This window comes from Siphateles boraxobius, unplaced genomic scaffold (assembly GCF_051911475.1).
Source record: "Siphateles boraxobius isolate OS27281-9 unplaced genomic scaffold, OSU_SipBor_1 3, whole genome shotgun sequence".
Classification (NCBI taxonomy): Eukaryota; Metazoa; Chordata; class Actinopteri; order Cypriniformes; family Leuciscidae; genus Siphateles; species Siphateles boraxobius.
This window is the reverse complement of record NW_027508919.1, coordinates 16254628-16275531: the sequence shown is the minus strand read 5'-3', so window position 1 is coordinate 16275531 and position 20904 is coordinate 16254628. Positions and strand designations below refer to the sequence as shown.

General features: G+C 36.6%; 1 protein-coding gene across 1 annotated transcript; it reads left to right on the top strand.

Annotated features, from left to right (window-relative positions):
* The first annotated feature begins 4988 nt into the window (after positions 1-4988).
* Positions 4989-20879, top strand: clint1a (clathrin interactor 1a). Its single transcript, XM_077248019.1, has 12 exons — positions 4989-5275; positions 10147-10251; positions 10400-10496; positions 10575-10683; positions 10796-10960; positions 11977-12160; positions 12393-12609; positions 12842-12926; positions 14240-14317; positions 15896-16173; positions 18009-18189; positions 19226-20879. The coding sequence occupies exons 1-12, from the start codon at positions 5235-5237 to the stop codon at positions 19567-19569; spliced, it is 1884 nt and encodes a 627-aa protein (XP_077104134.1). The 5' UTR covers positions 4989-5234; the 3' UTR covers positions 19570-20879.
* The last annotated feature ends 25 nt before the right edge of the window (positions 20880-20904 follow it).

Genomic DNA, 20904 nt, shown 5'->3' with positions numbered 1-20904 from the left:
GATGTGCTGATAACGGGAGAAAAATAAAGTTGGAGAGGGATGGTCAAATTCATTGTGGCCTAAGCTAACTCCTGAGCCTTCATGATCAGGTCACCATTATTGAGGTGGTGCTATACTTTGAGCATCCATCATGCAGTCTTGACTTCAAATTTGCTTATTCTTGATGATGAAGGCAGAATGCTATTTCTCACACTGTTTCTGACACCTTTGCAAGTGCGATCCACTGCTAAAGTGTGGTCTTCTTAGAAAAATACATAGATGTAGGACATGTGGATGTGTATATTATAGCAATTTTCAGATTTCTCAGAAGTAGAGAGGTCAATGCTGAGAATTACTCCAAGTTCTGTTTTATATACTTATTAGCAGCTGCATTACAAATTGAAGGCCTAATTTACGGTGCCAACATTGAGGAAAGTGGATACGGTATTCAGAATTAACGAAGCCTTCCAACAACACTTTTTATTTGCGAATTCATACTAAATAAACATAAACTATTCATGAATAAAGCCCCCCCCCCATGTTCTTCGCACTCGCTTTTAAATATTTTCCGTGTATAGAACATGTCTAATTGTAGCCTGGCACAGTATCTCCAGTAAACCTAGCTCAGTGAACCCGTATTTCCTAACTGCGACTGACTATCTTTATTTCTCTGGCTCAATAAAACCCTGCCGTTTATGTGAAACCAACAAGGTTCGAGTGACATCATTCACACTTTTCCTGTGTGTTTTTAACTCTGTACTCAATGTTGGCCACAAAGCATTGCACAAAATCTTTATAACACGATGGAGTTCTTATTTGTGGTGCGTTTCCCTTTTGTTCTACGATTCTTTTGTTTAATGCTCAAGGATGGTAGAGATTATGCATTCATTGTTGGATAGGTGTAATATCACCTTATGGACTAATTAACTAATGGTTGTGGGTGTAGATGAATATCTCCCCATCCTCGCTGGAGCCTTGCCAACCGTACCTTTCCACAGCTGGGTCTTGTTTGCTTGTCTTATCTCAATTCCCCTTAGTTTTTCTACTATGAAATCTTTCCTTCTCCTCACGCCAACAATACCACAGTCTGTTAGGTTTAGTGAATGGGGTGTCTGGGGGTGTGAGAAAGAAAGTCATTTTACATCCAAACCCCATACAACAGTTTTCTTAAAAAGAATATTTAGGTTGTCTTTCTTCTCTGGGGTCTCTATAAACATGACATTTTCCATTTAACCCTTTCTTTACAACTGAATAAACTTTTGGCATGCAAAGACGTGTCGCTGAGCCCAACGTCCTTGAATATTTGACACCGAAATATTCCCCTAGCTTACCTTTTTTCCAGTTTATTACATTAACATGAAACGGCTCCAGATGTTGACTTCTCTTTTTTATTCAGCTTAAGTACTAATTGAATTTGCCCATAAAAGAGCAGATGCTTTCTGCTTCAGAACACAATGTGTCATGGGCACAAATATGACAGGAACATGTTGGGAATTGGACTAAAGCACTGAGTGAATTTTAACTCTTTCTATGCCAGGACTTTGTATCATGCTGTATGTGTAAGAGATTAAAGGTGATTTACAATAATGAGTACCGGTATGTGTTTTTTGTTACTATAATACTCAGGAGTGACACAAACAAATACGTTTATTACAATGAAAATCCTTTAAAAGACATGTTATGCAGTAAAATTGACATGCAGCATTGTAACATTCGATCACTCCTGTTACAATTGTTTAAAAAAATGCTGCTGATAATCATGTTGCAGCCTCAAGAAGCCAGTGAAAACTGCCTTTAATAAAAGAAGACCTTGGGACAATGATCACTAGTTAATTTCCGCAGTTTATGCTAGCGTTTCCCATGAAAATGTGGTCAGTACATCATTTCAGAGTGGGAGTGGGAAATCTAACATTTTTATTTATTTATTTTATTCACCACACATGTTTCCAATCTGCAGAAACTCAGCATAGTTGGGTTTTTCCCCTTTTACAATGCCATTACAAAACAATGTTCATTGTTTGTGGCATTTGCTCTAATTTTACAGCTCTTGCTTCATTTTGTACTCTTTAGTCCTGCATTGGACTGACTATGGGATATGAGGACTCTTTTTGTGCTGTTTTATTTAAGGATGTTATTGTTGGCCCTTGCACAGGCCGCAGTCAGCCCCTGGGTCTTTTTCCCAAGCGATAGAACCACCCACACGTCATCCATCATCTGACCTCTCTCTGTATGACAGGTCACTTCTGCTTTTCCACCAGGATGCGCTGTGTGGATTTGTTTGTGTGTGTGTGTGTGTGTGTGTGTGTGTGTGTGTGTGTGTGTGTGTGTGTGTGTGTGTGTGTGTGTGTGTGTGTGTGTGTGTGTGTGTGTGTGTGTGTGTGTGTGTTGTTTTGGGACAGTAATTATAAGATGAAGTTGAGACAGAGCTCATAATGCAGATGATACTCTGTTAAGATGGTTTGGTTTATACAGTGCTGTAAAACCTCATCTAAATACAGTTCAGTGTTTCTTGCCAAGCTCTGCAAACATTGTGCTAATTATATGCTATTATCTATAATTACAAATAGGTAGGCTATTATTGCACCTATTCACCAACTATTATTGCACCACCACAGTTCAGGGTGTTTATAATTATAACAACCTTAAACATAATGAATAAAATATGACTAAGGCTCTACATATGATGATAAGAATGGAAAAGAGAGGAAATTGTTTATGTGGTTTGACAGTGCCCCCTACTGACAGTTTGGTTCACATCATGCCGTTGTTCTGGATAATCATGCCGATGCACCTGGACAAAATGCAATTTTATATGCTATTTTCCTCCCAATATTTATTTTTTGGCAATAATTCAATAATACATTTAAATTTAACATAATTCACCAGTAAAAACTTTCTTTTCAAATTTGAATGTTGATTTTGGGGCATACAATCAAATATCACAGTTAAGCAAGGCAAACCATTTCATGGAACATTTTAGACACTGAGGCATTTAAACACTTACAGCCAAAATATCTCCATTTCAGATTTCACTTTGAAGTCCATGTCAATGAAGTCAATGTTTACATAATCATAAATGTAAACATTATGTGCAATAAAACAGAAACTGACGAATTAGTGTAGTGAATCAGAAGTGCTGAATTAGTGTATTATTTTGGGGTTCTATTTAGAACTTGACTAAATTTTTTAAGAAATCTGTATCCCAAAAAGGTTCTATATAAAGAGAAATGTCTTAAATTATTGCATAATAATGTCATGTTTAACAGCTGTTTAATTCATACAAAATAAAAATAAAAATAAAAAAAATATTAAAACTAAAAAAATAAATGAAAACGAAATCCCTGAAAGGTTCTGTAGGCTATTTGAAGCGCCTGAAAATAGCCTTTTCTTTTAAGAGTGTTTTAATTAACATGAATTAACAATGAAAAATATCTTCAATCTAAGGCATTTATTAATCTTAGTTAATGTTAATTTCAGCATTTACTAATACATTAGGTATATGAATAGTTGTATTTTCATTAACTAAGGTTAATGTTAAAGATGAAAAAAACACTGTAACAACTGTATTGCTCATTGTTGAGTTAATGCATTAATATGGGACCTAATTGTAAAGTGTTACCATTGTCTAAGACGCATAGTGTCCCAAGGAAAATGTTTTCTGAAGTATTCGGTTCTGAATGCATTTCCTTCATAGGCTCGATCTTTGAAATAAAGATAGTCAGACTGTCTGTGGTTTTCTTCATTGAACTTGCAACAGTAATTGAAGCAGTTCCCATGGGTGCAGTGCATTTGGGGACGTTAAGTGCTGTCTCTTGTCATGCTATGTTTTTGTAAAATAGGTTCTTTTTGTCATTTTCCTGTGATGTTCTTCATTGTTTTTTTTTCCTCATTTATTTATTTATTTATTTATTTAAAGTGTGCAAGAAGCCCCTAATGCTTGTTTTCCATGAGAGGCTCTCCTCTATCCCAGGGGGCTGTCAGTTGTGGAAGGGCCTCCATTTTCACCCGTCACTAAGATGGCCCATCTACCAGAACACACAAAGTCTTGGCATCTCAGCTCCTGAGAAATGGACTACCTATTGGAGCTGACACCCAGAAACGTACTCCTTTCTACCATGTTAATGTCTCATACTTGACTGATGTGACTGATAAAACTTGGCAGTGCCAGTATACATTGAACTTGTCTAAATTTGATATAATTTCTATAGAGAACATATTTTCATACTTTAACTTGAATATTTTTCAGGTGTTTTTTTTATTTTTTATTATTATTATTTATACAGTGTTTGCATGTTTATTAATTTTAGGTAGGCCTACATAAAGTCCTGGCTCCAAAAATATTTTCAACATTTCAGCAGTGTTCTTATTACCAATATGGAAAAGAAAGCCTTTTAGGCTTTTCAGAGTAATTTAAATGACACATAAAAGAATACATAAATCAGCAAAAACGTTACAACAAACATTGTAATTTATATAAATTTATGATTAGTTTATGACATGTTTCATGACATTGTGACAACGTGCCTCTTTTAATTATATGTTTAAATTCACATTAAAATTGCAATTCTGCTTTGGTAGGCCTACTTCAATTTCGCAAGTGATTCGCAAGTAATTTTCACAATTTAATTCTGAACTGAAACCCCAAAATTCACCCAAAAATTTAAAATTCAGTCATCATTTACTCATGTTGTTCCAAACACAAAAGAATATATTTTGAAGAATGTCGGTAGGCCGACCAACCATATTATTTATGGCAGTCCCCCACAATGGAAGTCATGGGGTCTATCAACTGTTTGTTAACCATGCATCTATATGTTTATATTTTTTTTTTTCATTTTTTTTTTTTTCAGCAGATTAAAGAAATGCAAAGGTTTGGAACAGCTTTAGGGTGAGTAAAATTGACAGAATGTTCTGTGGTTTTTTGGGTGAACTAGCCTATCCCTGGAACATTTATGGTTTATTTCTAATTTAAAACTTTATACTCATTTACTGACCTCTTCTGGAAGGTTGTGGTTTATATGTCATATCCTCATCAAGGATGTAGTGTTGTGCTGAAGCAGCCTACGAAATTTCCGTAGGTGACGGAGCATTTCCGTAATAACCTGTCTGGCCTGCGCTCCTACATCGCTGCCTGAAGCAGCGTAACTTTGGAGTTCATGCTTTGGCTGTCGTGACAGCTCGACTGGCGCGACCAGCGGATTTCAAGGGCTGGAACACCTTTTTTCGCGACTGAAAGACACAACAACACAGCCAAGATGTTGAATATGTGGAAAGTGAGGGAGCTGGTTGATAAAGCGTGAGTATTGTGAATGTTTTCGTAAGTATTTTGGTGTCTTGTCTCATACCTGTTGAAAATGAGACACGTACGCACTCATTGACGTCACACACTCTCGAGACAGGAGCTAGCACAGTAGCTAACTACAGCTTTGTTGCCCCCTTAAAAGTCGAAAGTGTATATAGAACAGTCGTTTTCCAGTCGGTTACTATACTTTATCAGGCATTTTCACTTGTTCATCACGGCTTAATTTTCTTTGCAAGACAAACGATTCCCTCAAACTTCGTTTCTTTGAACTCAGTGGCTAATTTTATGACAGTTGCTAAACTTGTGTTGGCTGTCAAACACGGTGCTTGTGTTTAATAGTGATTTTCACACCAAACTAACGTGTCGTATGTTAACATTATGAATGAGAAATTTATTTAAAAGAAAAGTAAGAGCACACGTTTTATTTGCATTAGAGTGACCAGAACTTAATATTTGTCAGTTATTTCCAGGCATTGTTCAAGCTAATCAGTTAGCCTGAAATGAGAAGCGAATAATTGGCCATATTTGTGTGGTGTCCTTTGCTGATTAATTGTCAAACTGTTTACACTTTCTGGTTGTAATCCTGTTAGAAAGGCTGTAAGTATAAAGATGGGTGCGTAAGTTAGCTGCTATTTTGGAGCCCATGAGTTTCATGGAAACTCCTGAAGTTAGAATGAAACTTGTATTTTAACCATTTAAAGGAAAGGAACTGGAATTCTTTTTTTCCAAGAAAAATGTTTCAACAAAATAATTAAGTGTTATATTTCTGTTAAAAAAAAAAATGCTTTTATTATAAATGTTACAGTTTGTTTGTCCCATGAAAATAACATTTAGGCTAAAAGATAAACATACATTTACTTTGAGGTTAGTGGTATTCTGCACTTTCAGTGGTTTAGTCTTTTACTGCTTTTACATAAACATTGGTGGCTGATGCCACTTTTATACTAAGTCACTACTTGACCTAAGTATTTGCTGGAACCCCCTTTCATGAAACAGAAGTTGCAATAGTTTTTTCTTCCCTATTGAGACGCATATCCGAGTGAATTAGCTTCTCAGACAAGACAAAATTTAGGGCAGAATTTGTTTTTGTCCATTGGGAATTGATTGGATGGTTGTGCTTTGCTATTGCTGTAATCTAATGTAAGTGGCAGGTTGTCCCCAAAACACCACAATAAAGGCATCATCAGAGAAGAGAAGAGATGCCACTGCAAGAGGGAGGGGACATTATTTTGATTAAAGATTATGAGGGTATATTAATTCAAAATAAAATAATAATGTGCAGAGCTAAATAATTTTTCATACTACTCCAATATTCCATTTTCAAGAATTTTCCATTTTGTTTTTTTCCTCAGAAATTAGGCCCACTCACTATCTCAGAAACCATTTAGAGGTTAAACTCTGTTCTAGCTGTGCTGTCTGTCTTGCACACAGACACAACTGCTGTCTTATGAATAGTTTACAAGGTTGATCAAAAGGCAAGTGCAGCTATTAAAAATTATGTTTGTCTTGAGAAGTGCCAGGGTCAATGACAAATCAAATCCCCTTCATAAAATTAACTGCTGGTCATAGTAACAGACTACACTTTGAATTTATTTTTGTAGACTTGTGTGTCGGGTTGTCTGTTTACTCGTGCGATTGAAGAACCAAAATGGCTTTTACAACTTTTATTCAACAGAAACTTGGTGAGAATGAGTTTAGCTTCAAGAATGACATACAGTATAATCATCATTAAAGAGGTTATTGTGCAACTCTCAACTTGATTTTTTTATTATCCTTCTCTGACAGTACAGAAAAATGGTTACTGAAGGCTTTAATTCACAAATATGAGTTTGCATAAACGTTTGGGCGTTGCCTAACTGGGTACGTCCCTGATACTGTGTCATTTACACGTTCTTTTCCGCTATGAAACTATGTGATAATATAATCAATCAGCTGATATTGTTGTAAGTTGAAGGGTGTAGCTACTTAATAGAGACTACAATTAATTACCATATTGGAGAAGCAAAAAGCCTATATCTTATATGCTGGATGACACTGAATATTAAGATAGTATCAATACCATCACTCATCATGACCTGCAAAATAACCAAAAAAACAACCAAAAAAACATTGTCATTTCCTGTTTTTACAGAGCAACTTTGAAAACAATGTACCAAGCTCTTGCCTCCAAAATCAGTCTGTGATCTCCAACAGTCTGACCTTTTTACAGACGATTTGCCCAGTGTAGCCATGGGTGGACTGATGAAGTGTGTGTAATTTAGCTTCATGCTGGTAAAGCAATGAACAGCTTGTTCCAAAATGGTGTGAAAGTTAAAAAAAAACACACCAAAATGGTGCTTTAATATTTAGTATCAGTGCAGATAGTATATTTCACTTACCACAGGGATCATATAACTGTGGAAAGAATTTCAGTAGTACCTGAAATTAAAATTAAAGCATTGTCTTCAAGCTGTGAAACCAGTTAATGCAGCTGACCGGTTTGGTGTGTTTTTGAAGAATTAAGACACTCTTGTTTTCCCCAAATATTCAGGAGTAAATGATTGCACTCTGCAAACATAAGCAAACGGATGTCTTGACCTCTTTTTTATCAACTCAAACTATGCCAAAGTTACTTACAGTATTTATCTTTTTTACTGTTTCTTTGATCATTTTGATTCTATCTTTGTCTATGTGATTGTGTAATCTATCTGATTAAACCTTGAATAAACAAGGAGAAAAGGGAGTTTTTATTTTATTTGTGCAGTTTACTCTTCAATTGAGCAAGACAATACCCAGGTATTTTTTTCAATAGGCTGTAAACTGAGACAGACATTTTTCTAGACGTGGTCTTTATTAAAACCACAAAAAATCTAGGAGTAGGAAGATTGAGGACCTCATATGGTGCTTTTATTTGATCCACCCTCTATTCTCAGAGAGCCTGTCCTACACCCCACCCATATACTGAGATCTCGTGTGTCTTGTATAACCACTCTTTACCCTGGTAATGTCCCTCTAGTGCTAAACTGGTTTCACATAATAAGAGCTTTTGGTGCCCTGCTTTGCTGCTTACCGCCATCCGGTATTCGAATGAAGGTGTGGTCTGAGATTTGATTATTTGAATAACTGTCCTAACTGTTTTGTTCCTTTTTTAATAGGTAATGAAAAGTTTTCACTGGTACCAGTTATACAACCATAGGGGATTTTTAAAATGGTTACTCACAATATATAGTATAGTGTATATATAGTGAGTAACCATTTTAAAAATCCCCTATGGTTGCGTACCAGTGAAAACTTGTCATTTCCTATTAAAAAGTTATATATATATATATATATATATATATATATATATATATATATATATTTGAATATATTATATAAAAAACTTTCTGAAACCTATACGTACCTTGGAGAAACTCGTTTTTTTTAAAAAAAACTTTGGGAATTCAACTATTTAACCGTTTAAATAAGTCAGAATGCATGAAATATCATTAGACATTAGGGATGGGCATTCGATTAAATTTTCTTAGTCGATCGTCGGGAGAATTAACGATCGACTATCGATTAATCATTAATATTTTTATATTCAAATTCATTATTTATTTTTATATTATATACTTTTTATAAATTAAAAATGCAATGAAAATACAAAAATACAGCGCGTTTTTCCTCGATTAGATCTTTATTACAAGATGATCAACTTGTGGCAGTAAATCTGGACGTTCGGTTAGGCTAAACTTGAAGATATATATGCGCTGCGGTGCTCGAAAGCAACGGAACCTGCAGCTGCGAGTTGGCGTTCTTAAACAGAGACCCTCGTTTGTTCCAAAATAATAAATAATAAAAAAATCATGTTAAACAATAACTTAACCAAAAACATAATAATTCTTAGATCTGACAGGTTTTGTCAAAATGTAACTCAAAACTATCCAAGGACGGAGTCGAGAAAGAGGGTGAGAGAGATTAGCCTACCTACTGTAACAATCAATTAGGCTAGGCTACTTAACAAAGCCTCGTAAAAAATAACTAGTAACTCAAATACAACTTCTACACCAGTCTACTGATTTTTGTGGAGAAAGATAAGCATGTTGATGACATGATCTGAGGTCAGACGCGACCGCAACCTGACCGTCAAGCCTCGTTTACACTTTCGCCTGGCTCTGCAGCGCGAGTCTCCGCAGACTGCGCGCGCACCTCCCCAAACAGACGAGGCGTTTTTACTCGACGCGCTCGCCTGTGACACACCGAATACCGCAATTACGTCATTTTTGCCGCGCTCATCTTCGCGCTCGTGCGGACGCGTCGAGTGTAAACAAGGCTTCAGTCCATCCGCTGAAAACACCCGCTCTGAGGGGACTGACGTTGCCGGGATGCACAGGTACCTCCGCGCTAACTTGACCAACCAGCCCGGGGAACACGTTCACTTTCCACTCACACTACGCAACGCAGCAGCATTAGTTTAATGATAATCGATAACAAATTAACGTGATCGACGAAATTCTTAATGATCAATAATCGATCGTCGATTAATCATGCCCATCCCTATTAGACATCCCCTTCAATATCATTTCCATCTTGTTCAACTAAAGGATTAAAAGGATGTGAAACAGAATCAACTTTATGGACATCCATTTGACGTGCCTATAACAAATATCACCTAATGATGGTTAATGAGGGCACCTGTGCAACTGTCTGCTCAGTCTCACAATTCAGTTCATTTTTACAACTGATTTATCAAAATGTTGTTTTTTATAAGCTTTCTGCCATTGAAGTATTATTAGTAATATTTAGCCTTTGCTGAAGGGTTCTTTCCTGCAGATTATCACACAATCACTCTGAATAAAGACTTTACTGAAAGTTTTTTTTTTGTTTCAATCTCTATCTCACAGAACCAATGTTGTGATGAACTATACTGAAACTGAGTCTAAAGTTCGAGAAGCCACCAATGACGACCCATGGGGACCTTCTGGACAGTTAATGGGGGAAATCGCCAGGCAAGTGGGGTTTTTTGATGGTTTATTCGTGACTTCTCTGCATGCTTTCTGTTAACTTTATCTTGACTCTGAAACTGTAAACAGTTACACATATTTACGATATCGAGAGTGCTAAGCTAAGCTTTGCCTATCTTCGGTTTCAATTCAGGGCTACGTTCATGTACGAGCAGTTTCCTGAGGTAATGAATATGCTGTGGACTAGAATGCTGAAAGACAACAAGAAAAACTGGAGAAGAGTTTACAAGGTATGCTTTACTCATGACGATACAGGAGTTTTGTTTTGCTGTAATCGGTCCTGAACTTTACTGTCCTTTCTACCTCAGTCTTTACTGTTGCTGGCATACCTGATTAGAAATGGATCTGAACGTGTGGTCACGAGTGCAAGAGAGCACGTGTATGACTTGCGTTCAATTGAAAGCTATCATTGTGTAGGTGAGTGAACTGCACAAAGGCAAGAGCTTATATAATTTTTTATCTTCCATGTATACTGTTTGATGTCTCAAAGATATTTCAAAGTGATGGATGAACGGGCTTTGTGTTTCAGATGAGAATGGCAAAGACCAGGGTGTCAATGTGCGTCAGAAGGTAAAGGAGATGCTAGAGTTTGTCCAGGATGATGACAGATTGAGAGAGGAGAGGAAGAAAGCCAAGAAGAACAGGGACAAGTATATAGGCGTGTCTTCTGACAGTATGTCGGGTTTCAGATACTGTAAGTTCCTAACTTCCTTTTCTAGGTCTTATACATGCGCACACACACACACTGTCCTCCCCTTCATGTTTATAAAGGTATACAAGGTGTTTTATACCACACAGCAAACACATTTATCATAAGGAATTTATCTAAAAGGGACTATTTGAAAACAAGGATGTCCCCTGTCTCCTCTCCACTGTTATTATCCCTGAAGGGTTTGCATTGCCAGATGTGTGAACTGTGCTGTAGCTTTATTTTGATACCCGGCATATCTGCTTTTTCACATGACAACATAAATTATAGTTTTGATGTCCTTGATTGGAAAGGAAAAAATGCAATGCATGATTTGTAATGGCTGTTTCAGATTTAATTTGGTTTCTTGTTTTAGTTTGACAGTCGTTTACCTTTTAAAGTTGAGTAAAAAATTGATATATATGTCTTTTAATGTGATTTTGAGATGTTGGCTTGCAAATTTATCCAGTAATGTAACCACAGTACAGTCACAGAATATACCTAAGATGAAGCTTTACAGCCTCATCTCACTTCTCTTTACATTGATATCGAGTGTGTGTGAATCTTAAACCGGGTCATATTTCACCTCACCACCTGAAAAAAACTAAATTAAATTATATTTTGCATAACAACTGCATTTTTGTATTATTTTCATGACAATTAAGCACCCCCTTCATAAAAAGTACAATTAAAAAAAAAGGGTATATTATTTAAATTAAGTATTTATTATAACTTGGTAATATTTATTGTATTGCCTTTAATTTATGCTTATTAAGTGATTTAATTCTAATAAGAATCAACTTTTAGAATAATGGAAATTACAAACAACCTCAAAAGAAAACATATTAATTTGAATTGGGTCGGGAAAATCTGCTTAGTTGTCATAAACGTATATCAGTGAGCTTAGACATGAGATTCACCCTTTTATTCCTTATCGTCATATATTAATTCTAAATGAAGCATGACTTTATAATATGTGTATATAGCATAACGCGCTGCTATCCTGTTTATGCATTCTGCAGCGGAGGACAGGTTTGATTTCAGAGAATCACGCTCGAAATGGGATGAAGACTGGGACAAAAGCAAGGGGGCTTTCCCTTTCAGTGAGAAACTGGGAGAGATCAGCGATAAGATTGGAAGCACCATTGATGACACAATCAACATGTTCCGCAAAAAAGACAGGGACGACTCGCCTGACAGATTCAGGTCAGGACCCCCAGGCTGTCTCAGATCACCTGGAAACACCTTTTCTCTTTTTTTGTAACACAAATGGCATAAACGTTATAACTAATTAAATGAACAAATTGTTGACAGCTGTTTATAACATTTTGTACTGATTGTGTCATGGACGAATTGTGTTTTGTCTACTTGTTCTCAAAGAAAGAAAGCATTTTGTTAGTAATCTTACACAAGCGTATGCTTTATCTCCTCTGTATAGTGAGGCAGATGAGGACCGTCGAGGAACGCGAAACGGGCAGACGGGGAGATCCGAATTTAAAGACGAAGAGACGGTGACAACAAAAAGCGTCCAGATCGTCCAGGCCACGGAGACCACTGCCACTCGTAAGAGAGGTGTTCCATCCAAAACAATAGACCTGGGAGCAGCTGCGCGTTACACTGGCGATAAACCCTCCACTGACTCAAACACAAGCCAGGTAGAGAAACACTACGAAGAAACAATAGCTACTAGCACTAGTATTTTTCCTGTATAATTAACTTCTCTGGCACTTGGACTCGTCAAATAATCAACTTCAACAAGAGGTTTCTTAGTAAATGGCACAAAAATTAAATGTTAAACTTGTATTTAAAAGAAACTTAGACTCTACACTGACATCTTGTGGTAGGTGTTAGGCGTGTTTTCAGTTTGTCCTCTCTTTGTTGCTGTAGACAACATCAGCAGTGAACCAGCCAAGTTCTGGTCTGGTGGACTTGTTCTCGGCGGATCCTGTACCTGCACAACCAGCCTCCAAAGGTGACCTTGGCAGAGGAAAATATTTTAGATCATTTATTTGCTTTGTGGTTCAGCACTACCTCAACAATTGAACATGCAAGAACAAGTCACTGTCGGATGCTTGGGAGGAGTAATATTGAAGGGTTCATCCCTAATGGAAGTAGGGTTGCACAAACTAGTCAATTAGTTCTGGCTCAAGTCACTAAACTAAAAATAAATCCAAAGAGTGCTTTATGTCCACAAAACATGTTTTAAAGGAGTAGTTCACTTTTTAAAAAACTTTTGCTGATAATTTACTCACCCCCATGTCATCCAAGATGTCCATGTCTTTCTTTCTTCAGTCGAAAAGAAATTAAGGTTTTTGATGAAAACATTCCAGGATTTTTCTCCATATAATGGACTTCATTGGGTACCAAACGGTCCAAGGTCCAAATGACAGTTTCAGTGCAGCTTCAAATGGCTTTAAACGACACCAGACGATGCATACGGGTCTTATCTTGCGAAACGATCGGTCATTTCAAAAATAAATAAAAAAAGTTTAAGTTTTATAAGCACAATTGCTCGCCTTGCTCTGTTCTGTGATGCACGTTCGTGACTCTCCTGTTCGAACTCGTTCATCAAAATGAACAAATCTTTTTTCGAGTCATTTCATTCATTCAATGAACGAAATGACTCGACATGGACATCTTGGATGACATGGGAGTGAGTAAATTATCAGCAAAAGTTTTTTAAAAAGTGAACTACTCCTTTAAGCATATCAGGGCGGTGCCACGGTGGGCAAGTGATGTAGCCGGTGTTTCTTCTGAACACCGTTAACATTGACTATCGGAGCAAGCCTAGTAGTCGTGCAAGCTGTAGTTGATGTTCATGAAGAATGGATGAGGAGATAAGTGAAAGTAGCAAGAAGCATTTTGCCATTAGTTTGGCAGCGTGGATGTATCCAGCTGAAAAGGAGGGGTGCACAGTGAAGTTTAGCATATGCACTCTCCTGCGCTCCTGCTGCCTACTGAAGCATTTAGTCACTGTGGCCAGATGTCAAAGCGGTCCCTGGTGGGTGTGTAGTGCTGAGCAGATGTGTAGCTCTCCTCATAACTGTCCTGCTCCCTCCTCTGCCATTCAAACAGCTGCATATTTCCTCCTCTACATAACTTCAGCCACAGGCTGCTGGAATGTAACGTGAGTTACACACACAGTGTGTATGTCCATTATAGACGCTAACAGATATTTCTTATTTGTATGTTCTCCATTTTTGTCTTTTTTTTAAAGAAATTAGTTAGGAATTTATATGTTTTGCAAATCTAGAATGTCATAATTGAACCACTCTTTCATTCTAGGTTTAAAATCTGACCTGATTGGAGGTTTTGCTGATTTCTCTTCTTCTGCAGCTGCAGCCACTCTTCCATCATCAGCTGGTATGTTTATATAAACTCTTAACACACTATCAGGTCAAAAATAAATATTATTATTTTTACATCTTCTTACTACAACATACACTACTGTTCAAAAGTTTGGGGCAGTAAAACATAAGTTTTATTCAGCATGGCCTCATTAAATTGATAAAAAGTGACTGTAAAAACTTTTCAAAAGATTTCTATTTCAAATAAATGCTGTTCTTTTGTACTTTCTATTCATCAAAGAAATCTGACAAAAAAAGTATTTCCACTAAAATAATAAGCAGCACAACTGTTTTCAACTTTGATAAGAAATATTTCTTGAGCAGCAAATCAGCTTATTTCAATCATTTCTGAAAGATTATGTGACACTGAAGACTGGAGTAATGATGCTGAAATTCAGCTTTGCATCACAGGAATAAATTACATTTTAAAATATATTCAAATAAAAAAATATTATTGTAATAATATTTCACAAGTTTACTGTTTCACTGTATTTTTTGATCAAATAAACTCAGCCTTGGTGAGTTTACGTTTCAAAAACGTAAAAAAAAAAATCTTACCAACCCCAAACATTTGAATGGTATTTTAAAAACTGACATACTTTAAAAAGTTAGACTATCTTAAACTTAAGATATTCCAACTTAAAAATATGCTATGTCCAAAGACATCCGTCTGAATGTGCATAGCTTTTACAGTAGTGCTTTGAAGGGGATGAATTTAAATGCATAACTACTCTGAGAAGATTTTAATGTGCAAACTGTCTAACAGTCTAGCACAATATTTAAAGCACCCTTAACTAATAATATCAGAACTAGTAACCAGAAAATCTGGATAGATTTGTAGAACTTAATTATTGATTAGTCGACCATCAAGACAGTAATCATAATGCTCTTTAAAAAATAAGAAACAGAAAAAGTTTTTTTTTTGTGTGGCCAAAGTAAGTCTCTATATATTTTTTTTTAACTTAAACTCGCAGAAAGCCTTAAGGGAGAACAACCTGAAAGACACAAAGATTATTTAAATATAGTTCTGGGAATATAACAGAAGGCTGTTTTTTTATGTTTTTTTTTCTGCTGGACCAGAGTTTGCCATCCTCAGCTGCCTGTTTATGAAATAATCCAAGCAGAAAGCTCTTAAATAGTGAAAGGAGGAGGAGGCAGCCATATGGTGGGCTGCTGTGCTAAAAGCTAATGAGCAAAGACACATTTCAGCTCTTGTTGGGTGTGACACATTACCCTGTGCATTTCTGGGACAGAGCTGAAGTGACTGAGAGTCTGAGATTCGTTTGATATTCATGCATCTTCAGTGCCCTGATTATTTGATTACTGGTTCTCTTACATTTCTCTATTTTTTTTTTGTGTTGCTCATTTGCATCCAAATCCTCTGTTTTATTTGCTAGATGATAAAGCCTGATGTGATGCAATATTTTGGATTTTGTGCAAAAAATCCAATTTTTTGTGCATTTTAAGGCACAAATATGCCTTTTGATCCAAAAGCTTCAGAACTATTACAGCTTCCTCCTGTGATACTTGAGCTCTCTATAATATGTGTGCTCCTCTGCGCACCATTTCATCAGAGACTTTTGTGTTTCCTTAGCCCCAGCGTCTAGTGGAAATGGAGACTTTGGGGATTGGAGCGCTTTTCCTGCAGCCCAACCAGCCGTCCCGGAAGCCCAGCCTGCCAACTCTGTAGGAATAGACCTTTTCTCAGGTCTGCAAGTGGCCCCTGCTCCTGCCCCTGCATCCATGGCACCCTCATCTGACCTTTTTGACCTAATGGGCTCCTCCCAGACCACTAACTTCAGCACCTCCCAAAGCATAAACTTCTCCATGACCACCTCTCAGACCATTGGCATGCCAACGTCCAAATCACAGGTGCCTGCTGGCTTTGAGATTTCCCTCAATGTATCTATCTATATAATATGAAGAAAGAGTTCTTGCTACATCATACAGTCATTATTTTTTAGTTCAGGACTCCATGAAATGCTTTAAAGAGCACAGTTTTCTTTCACATTTTTATTTGTTTTTGAAGCTCCAGTTGAGCTTGTTCAAATTTTTTTAATAGTAAGTAGCTTTTAGTTTTCATCAACAAAACTATGATTTGCTACATGCTATTGGGTTGCACGTGGTACTTACAATTTAAATTTATTGGATGACAAATGACATTACGCCCTTGCATTCAAGATGAGTCATCAGTATTTTTGGTTAATTTTCTGAGAAGAGAAAAATTATACATTACCGTTCAAATGTTTGGGGTTAGTAATACATATATACAGTATATATATATATAAATAATTTTGCATTAAATTGATCAAAAGTGACAGTAAAAGTATCCAGAAAAAATGTATCATGGTTTCCACAAAAATATTAAGCTGTTTTCAACATTGATAATAATTAAAAAATGTTTCTTGAGCAGCAAATCAGCATATTAGAATGATTTCTGAAGGATCATGACTGGTGTAATGATGCTGAAAATCCAGCTTTGCCATCTCAGGAATAAATAACATTTAAAAATGTATTCAAATAGAAAACGGTTATTTTAAATTGTAATAATATATTAAAATTTGTTCAAAAAAAAGCAGCCTGGGTGAGCAGAAGAGACCTCTTTCCAAAACATAAAAAAATATCCTACAGACCCCAAACTTTTGAGTGGTAGTTTACATTTAAATGTGTATATTGAGTGAATATAAATGTGTATACGTTTATTTTAGTCAAATTTTAGGAGTACAAATATTGCCTCAGTGCTAATAGACTAATAAAACCCCACAAAATAATACAAATAAGCCATAAAACATTTGATTAGGCAGAGTCAATGTATACATAGTTTTAGCCTAACTTACAAATCTGTACCTATGCATTTTATGAGGCATCACCCAATTTAATAGACTTTGGTGTATTGCCGTCCCTCAACGTTATGTTTACAGCACAAATAATCAAGATGAAACCTAGTGATGTATTGCACATAGATGTGGTTTTCATTCAGATCCCCCATCTGTGGAGTACTTAATGCAGCTCATCTAAGTGGAACTGCACACTAAACACTATTTACGCAAGAAAAGACAATTCTGGCCGAGGTTCAGAGCCAGCGGTTTAGAGAGCAGGCAACATGAAAGCGAAACGAGCGAGGGTTAACACGCAGCATCGGCACAATTTTCCACCCACCCCCTCCTCATTACCCATCAACCCCGGTCCCCTTGGGACGCCCATCACAGAGAATGGCAGAATGAGGAGGAACAAGTTTAAGTCAGAAAACCATTAAATTGAAACAAAAGCCTTGCACAAAGATAATATTTGCATGCTAAAAGCCTGACCTACTTTAAAATGGCAAGTTTTGTTTGGCTAAAGATAAAAGCCCCCCTTTCTATAATTAGAGGGACTTGAGATGCATTTTAACATGCTGAAATAATTTTAGGGGAAGACAATGCCCCTCAACCAGCATTTCTGTCTTGTATAGCTCAAGAGTCTTGATAACCCTGAAAGACCACAGTGCAATGTTCTGGAGTATTAATTCTGACTTTCATCTTCTCTGGCTTGTCATTCTGCCATTGGCAAACATTCATGACCATCAGAGAATTTTAATTACCATGCTTGAATTGCAGCAGAACAGTATCATCTCAACAAAATCAGAAGAAACATTGTTTTTGATCAAATGGGTGCTGTCATAAATGGTTTGTCCTGAAACTGACTTCTTTTTCTTTTGGTCTTTGCAGCCACTGCAGACTATGGGCAGCCCACTGATGCCCCAGCAACCGATGGCCCAGAAGCCCAATCCCAAAGTGTCTGTACCTTCCACCTGGTCCAACTCTAATGTAGACATAAGCTTGGACTTCCTTGGCCCTGGCATGCAGCCACCCAAACCTTCTCAACCCACACTCAACATGATGCAGCATGGTAAGCATATATACCTGGGCCAATCCTGCTCCTGATTGGCCCAGGACACTGTCCAGCAGAGTTCAGCTCCAACCCAAATTAAACACACTTGACCCAGCTAATCATGGCATGATTTTAACATGCGTACTAGAAACTTCCAGGCAGGTTTGTTAATGGAAGTTGGAGCTAAACTCTGCAGGACTGAGTTTGGACACCCCTGATATAGACACTGATGTTGAGTGTCTGGGAAAGGATTGAATCTGGAGTTCAGTAAATTAAGTGAGCTCAAACAAGTTAAAAAATTAGGAGTCTGTATGGGATGAGGAAAAGTATAATAGATTAATTAAAAAATTTAAGTATAATATATGGTATAAAAGTATAAGTGCTAACTAGAAAGAGATCAAGAGAGCAATCTGCCATGTTTATTTTCTCATTATTTCTGTTCTATTTTTCCTAAAAGGTGCTATATAAATAAAGCTTTATGCTATAAAAATGAAATTTAGGAAATTTGATTAGAATCAAGAACTTTACTGTTAGTTTGAAACCTTACGGCATTTTCAATTAATATGTTAACATTTTTCCAAATAAGATTAAAACAAATCATACATGGTAGCAATGACAGTAAATACATTTTATAATGTTACAAAAATGTTCTATTTTAAATAAATGCTTTGTTTTGTTTTACTTTGTATTCAAGAAAGAATCCTGACAAAAATCATTTTTTTGCTACAAAGATATTAAGTAGTACAACTGTTTGTAATAATTGATAATAATAATAATAATTTGCTTATTACTGTATTTTTGATCAAATAAATGCAACCTTTGTCAGCATAAGAGACTTCTTTCAAAAACATTTTAAAAAAATCTTACCGTTCCAAAACATTTGAACACTGGTGTATTAAAAACAAAAAACAAACACAGAACACATTTAATCAGTTTGACATTGTATACACCAAAAACAATTGAGGACCTAAAATAAAAAGTTTCTGATTATTTTAATGGATTGTCAGCCCTTATTTTATATTTTATTTATTATTTTTCTGTGTCCTGCAATTAGGAGTTCCGACTCCTGTCAATATGATGACTCAGGGCTTTGCTGGAATGAACCTGGGCATGCAGACTGCCACTACAATGGTCAGACCGCCCACCAACACCATGATGGGTGGAATGAACATGGGCATGCAGCCTGGCATGACAGCTAATGCCATGTCCATGCCACCCATGGGAGGGATGCCAGTCAATCAGGGCATGATGGGAATGAATATGAACATGGGTATGTCTACAGCTGCCACGGGGATGCCAGGAAGCATGGGTATGGGAATGCCGGTCATGGGGATGAACCCTGCCATGGGACAGCCTAAACAAGATGCCTTTGCAGATTTTGCCAACTTTGGGAAATGAATTGCAAATTATTAAGTGAACAATCTTTCAGGAGATGTGACCATGAAGAAGCTATGAAGAGCTAGAAGACAAAGACTACTTGAAAGATGTCAAATAAAGCCTCACAGGAAATGTTTGTTCAAACTGGATGATTATATGATTTTCGATGTTCTTCTAATCAGCTGTACCAAGGAGCCCTGTTGAGGGTGGCTTGTTTGTTCTGAGAATCATTTCAGTCATTGCACACACTCACGCACATCCCACGTTTCCATGGCGTTGGGATATCGCTTTAAGGAATGTGATGATAGTAAATGACTGGTTGACCTTATCCTCTTATATAGCTTCTTAATTTAACCCAGGAAATATTTGGGTTTCTAATGCTTTAGAAAAATCCTAATAATCAATTCTGCCCTTTCCTCTACTCTGCCTTAAGATGATAACCTGTAAATATTTTTGCGCGCAGACAATAAGTTATTGAGTTCCATGATTAACGAATTATGACGGTGAGGATTTTTGTATGGAGTAAAGCTTGTGATCACTTTGCCATTTTGTATTTGATTTTAACCATTTTCTGAAGAGAAATTAAGTACTCTAACATCAAGATGATATAATTACAACTCCAAATCAAAACCTTTGTGGCCTTAAATAGTAAATATGTAATCTGATCTACTTTGCATCTTTATGAAAATGCAAAATCTGTCGTTAGAACACATGGTGCCTGTCAGCCTTCTTAAAAAAAAATCTTTAGACAATATGAAAAGTACAGTATTTATTAAAGATACTGTTAAAGAAGATACATATACAGTGGTGTAAATATATGCACACGTTTTAAAAAAAATGATTTTGCATGGTTAACTTATAAGGAAGAGTTAGGGTAATTAAAGGATATATATCTGAACCTGATATGGGTTTGTATTTTTATGCAGGTCTGCTCATGCTGAGTGTAGGGTGAGGCTGTGTGTTTGTAAACCCTGGTAGCACTGAGTTGGATGCTGTATCCAGAGGACCATCACTGTATTGTCAATCTCATCTGTTTCTGTCCAGTGTCTGCTGACGCTAACCAAGCCCCTCTCTTCCATTATGAGGCGTTTTACAAGCAGAATGACCAAATTCTTCCTTTCTTGTTTCTTTTGTCCCCCGACGGGTTGGTTTAATTTTTTTTTTAGTCAGGTCTATTTGGTTGGGGAGTGTTACTGGAAACACTATATGTTTATGCAAATCTACAGCAAGCAACAAAAAAAATCTTTCTTCCACTGAGAATGTTTTCAATTTCATACAATGACTTGATTGTACTTATCTTTTATGAATGACAATAAAGAGTTGATTTTCCATTTTCATTGTTATGCTTGTTTTTAT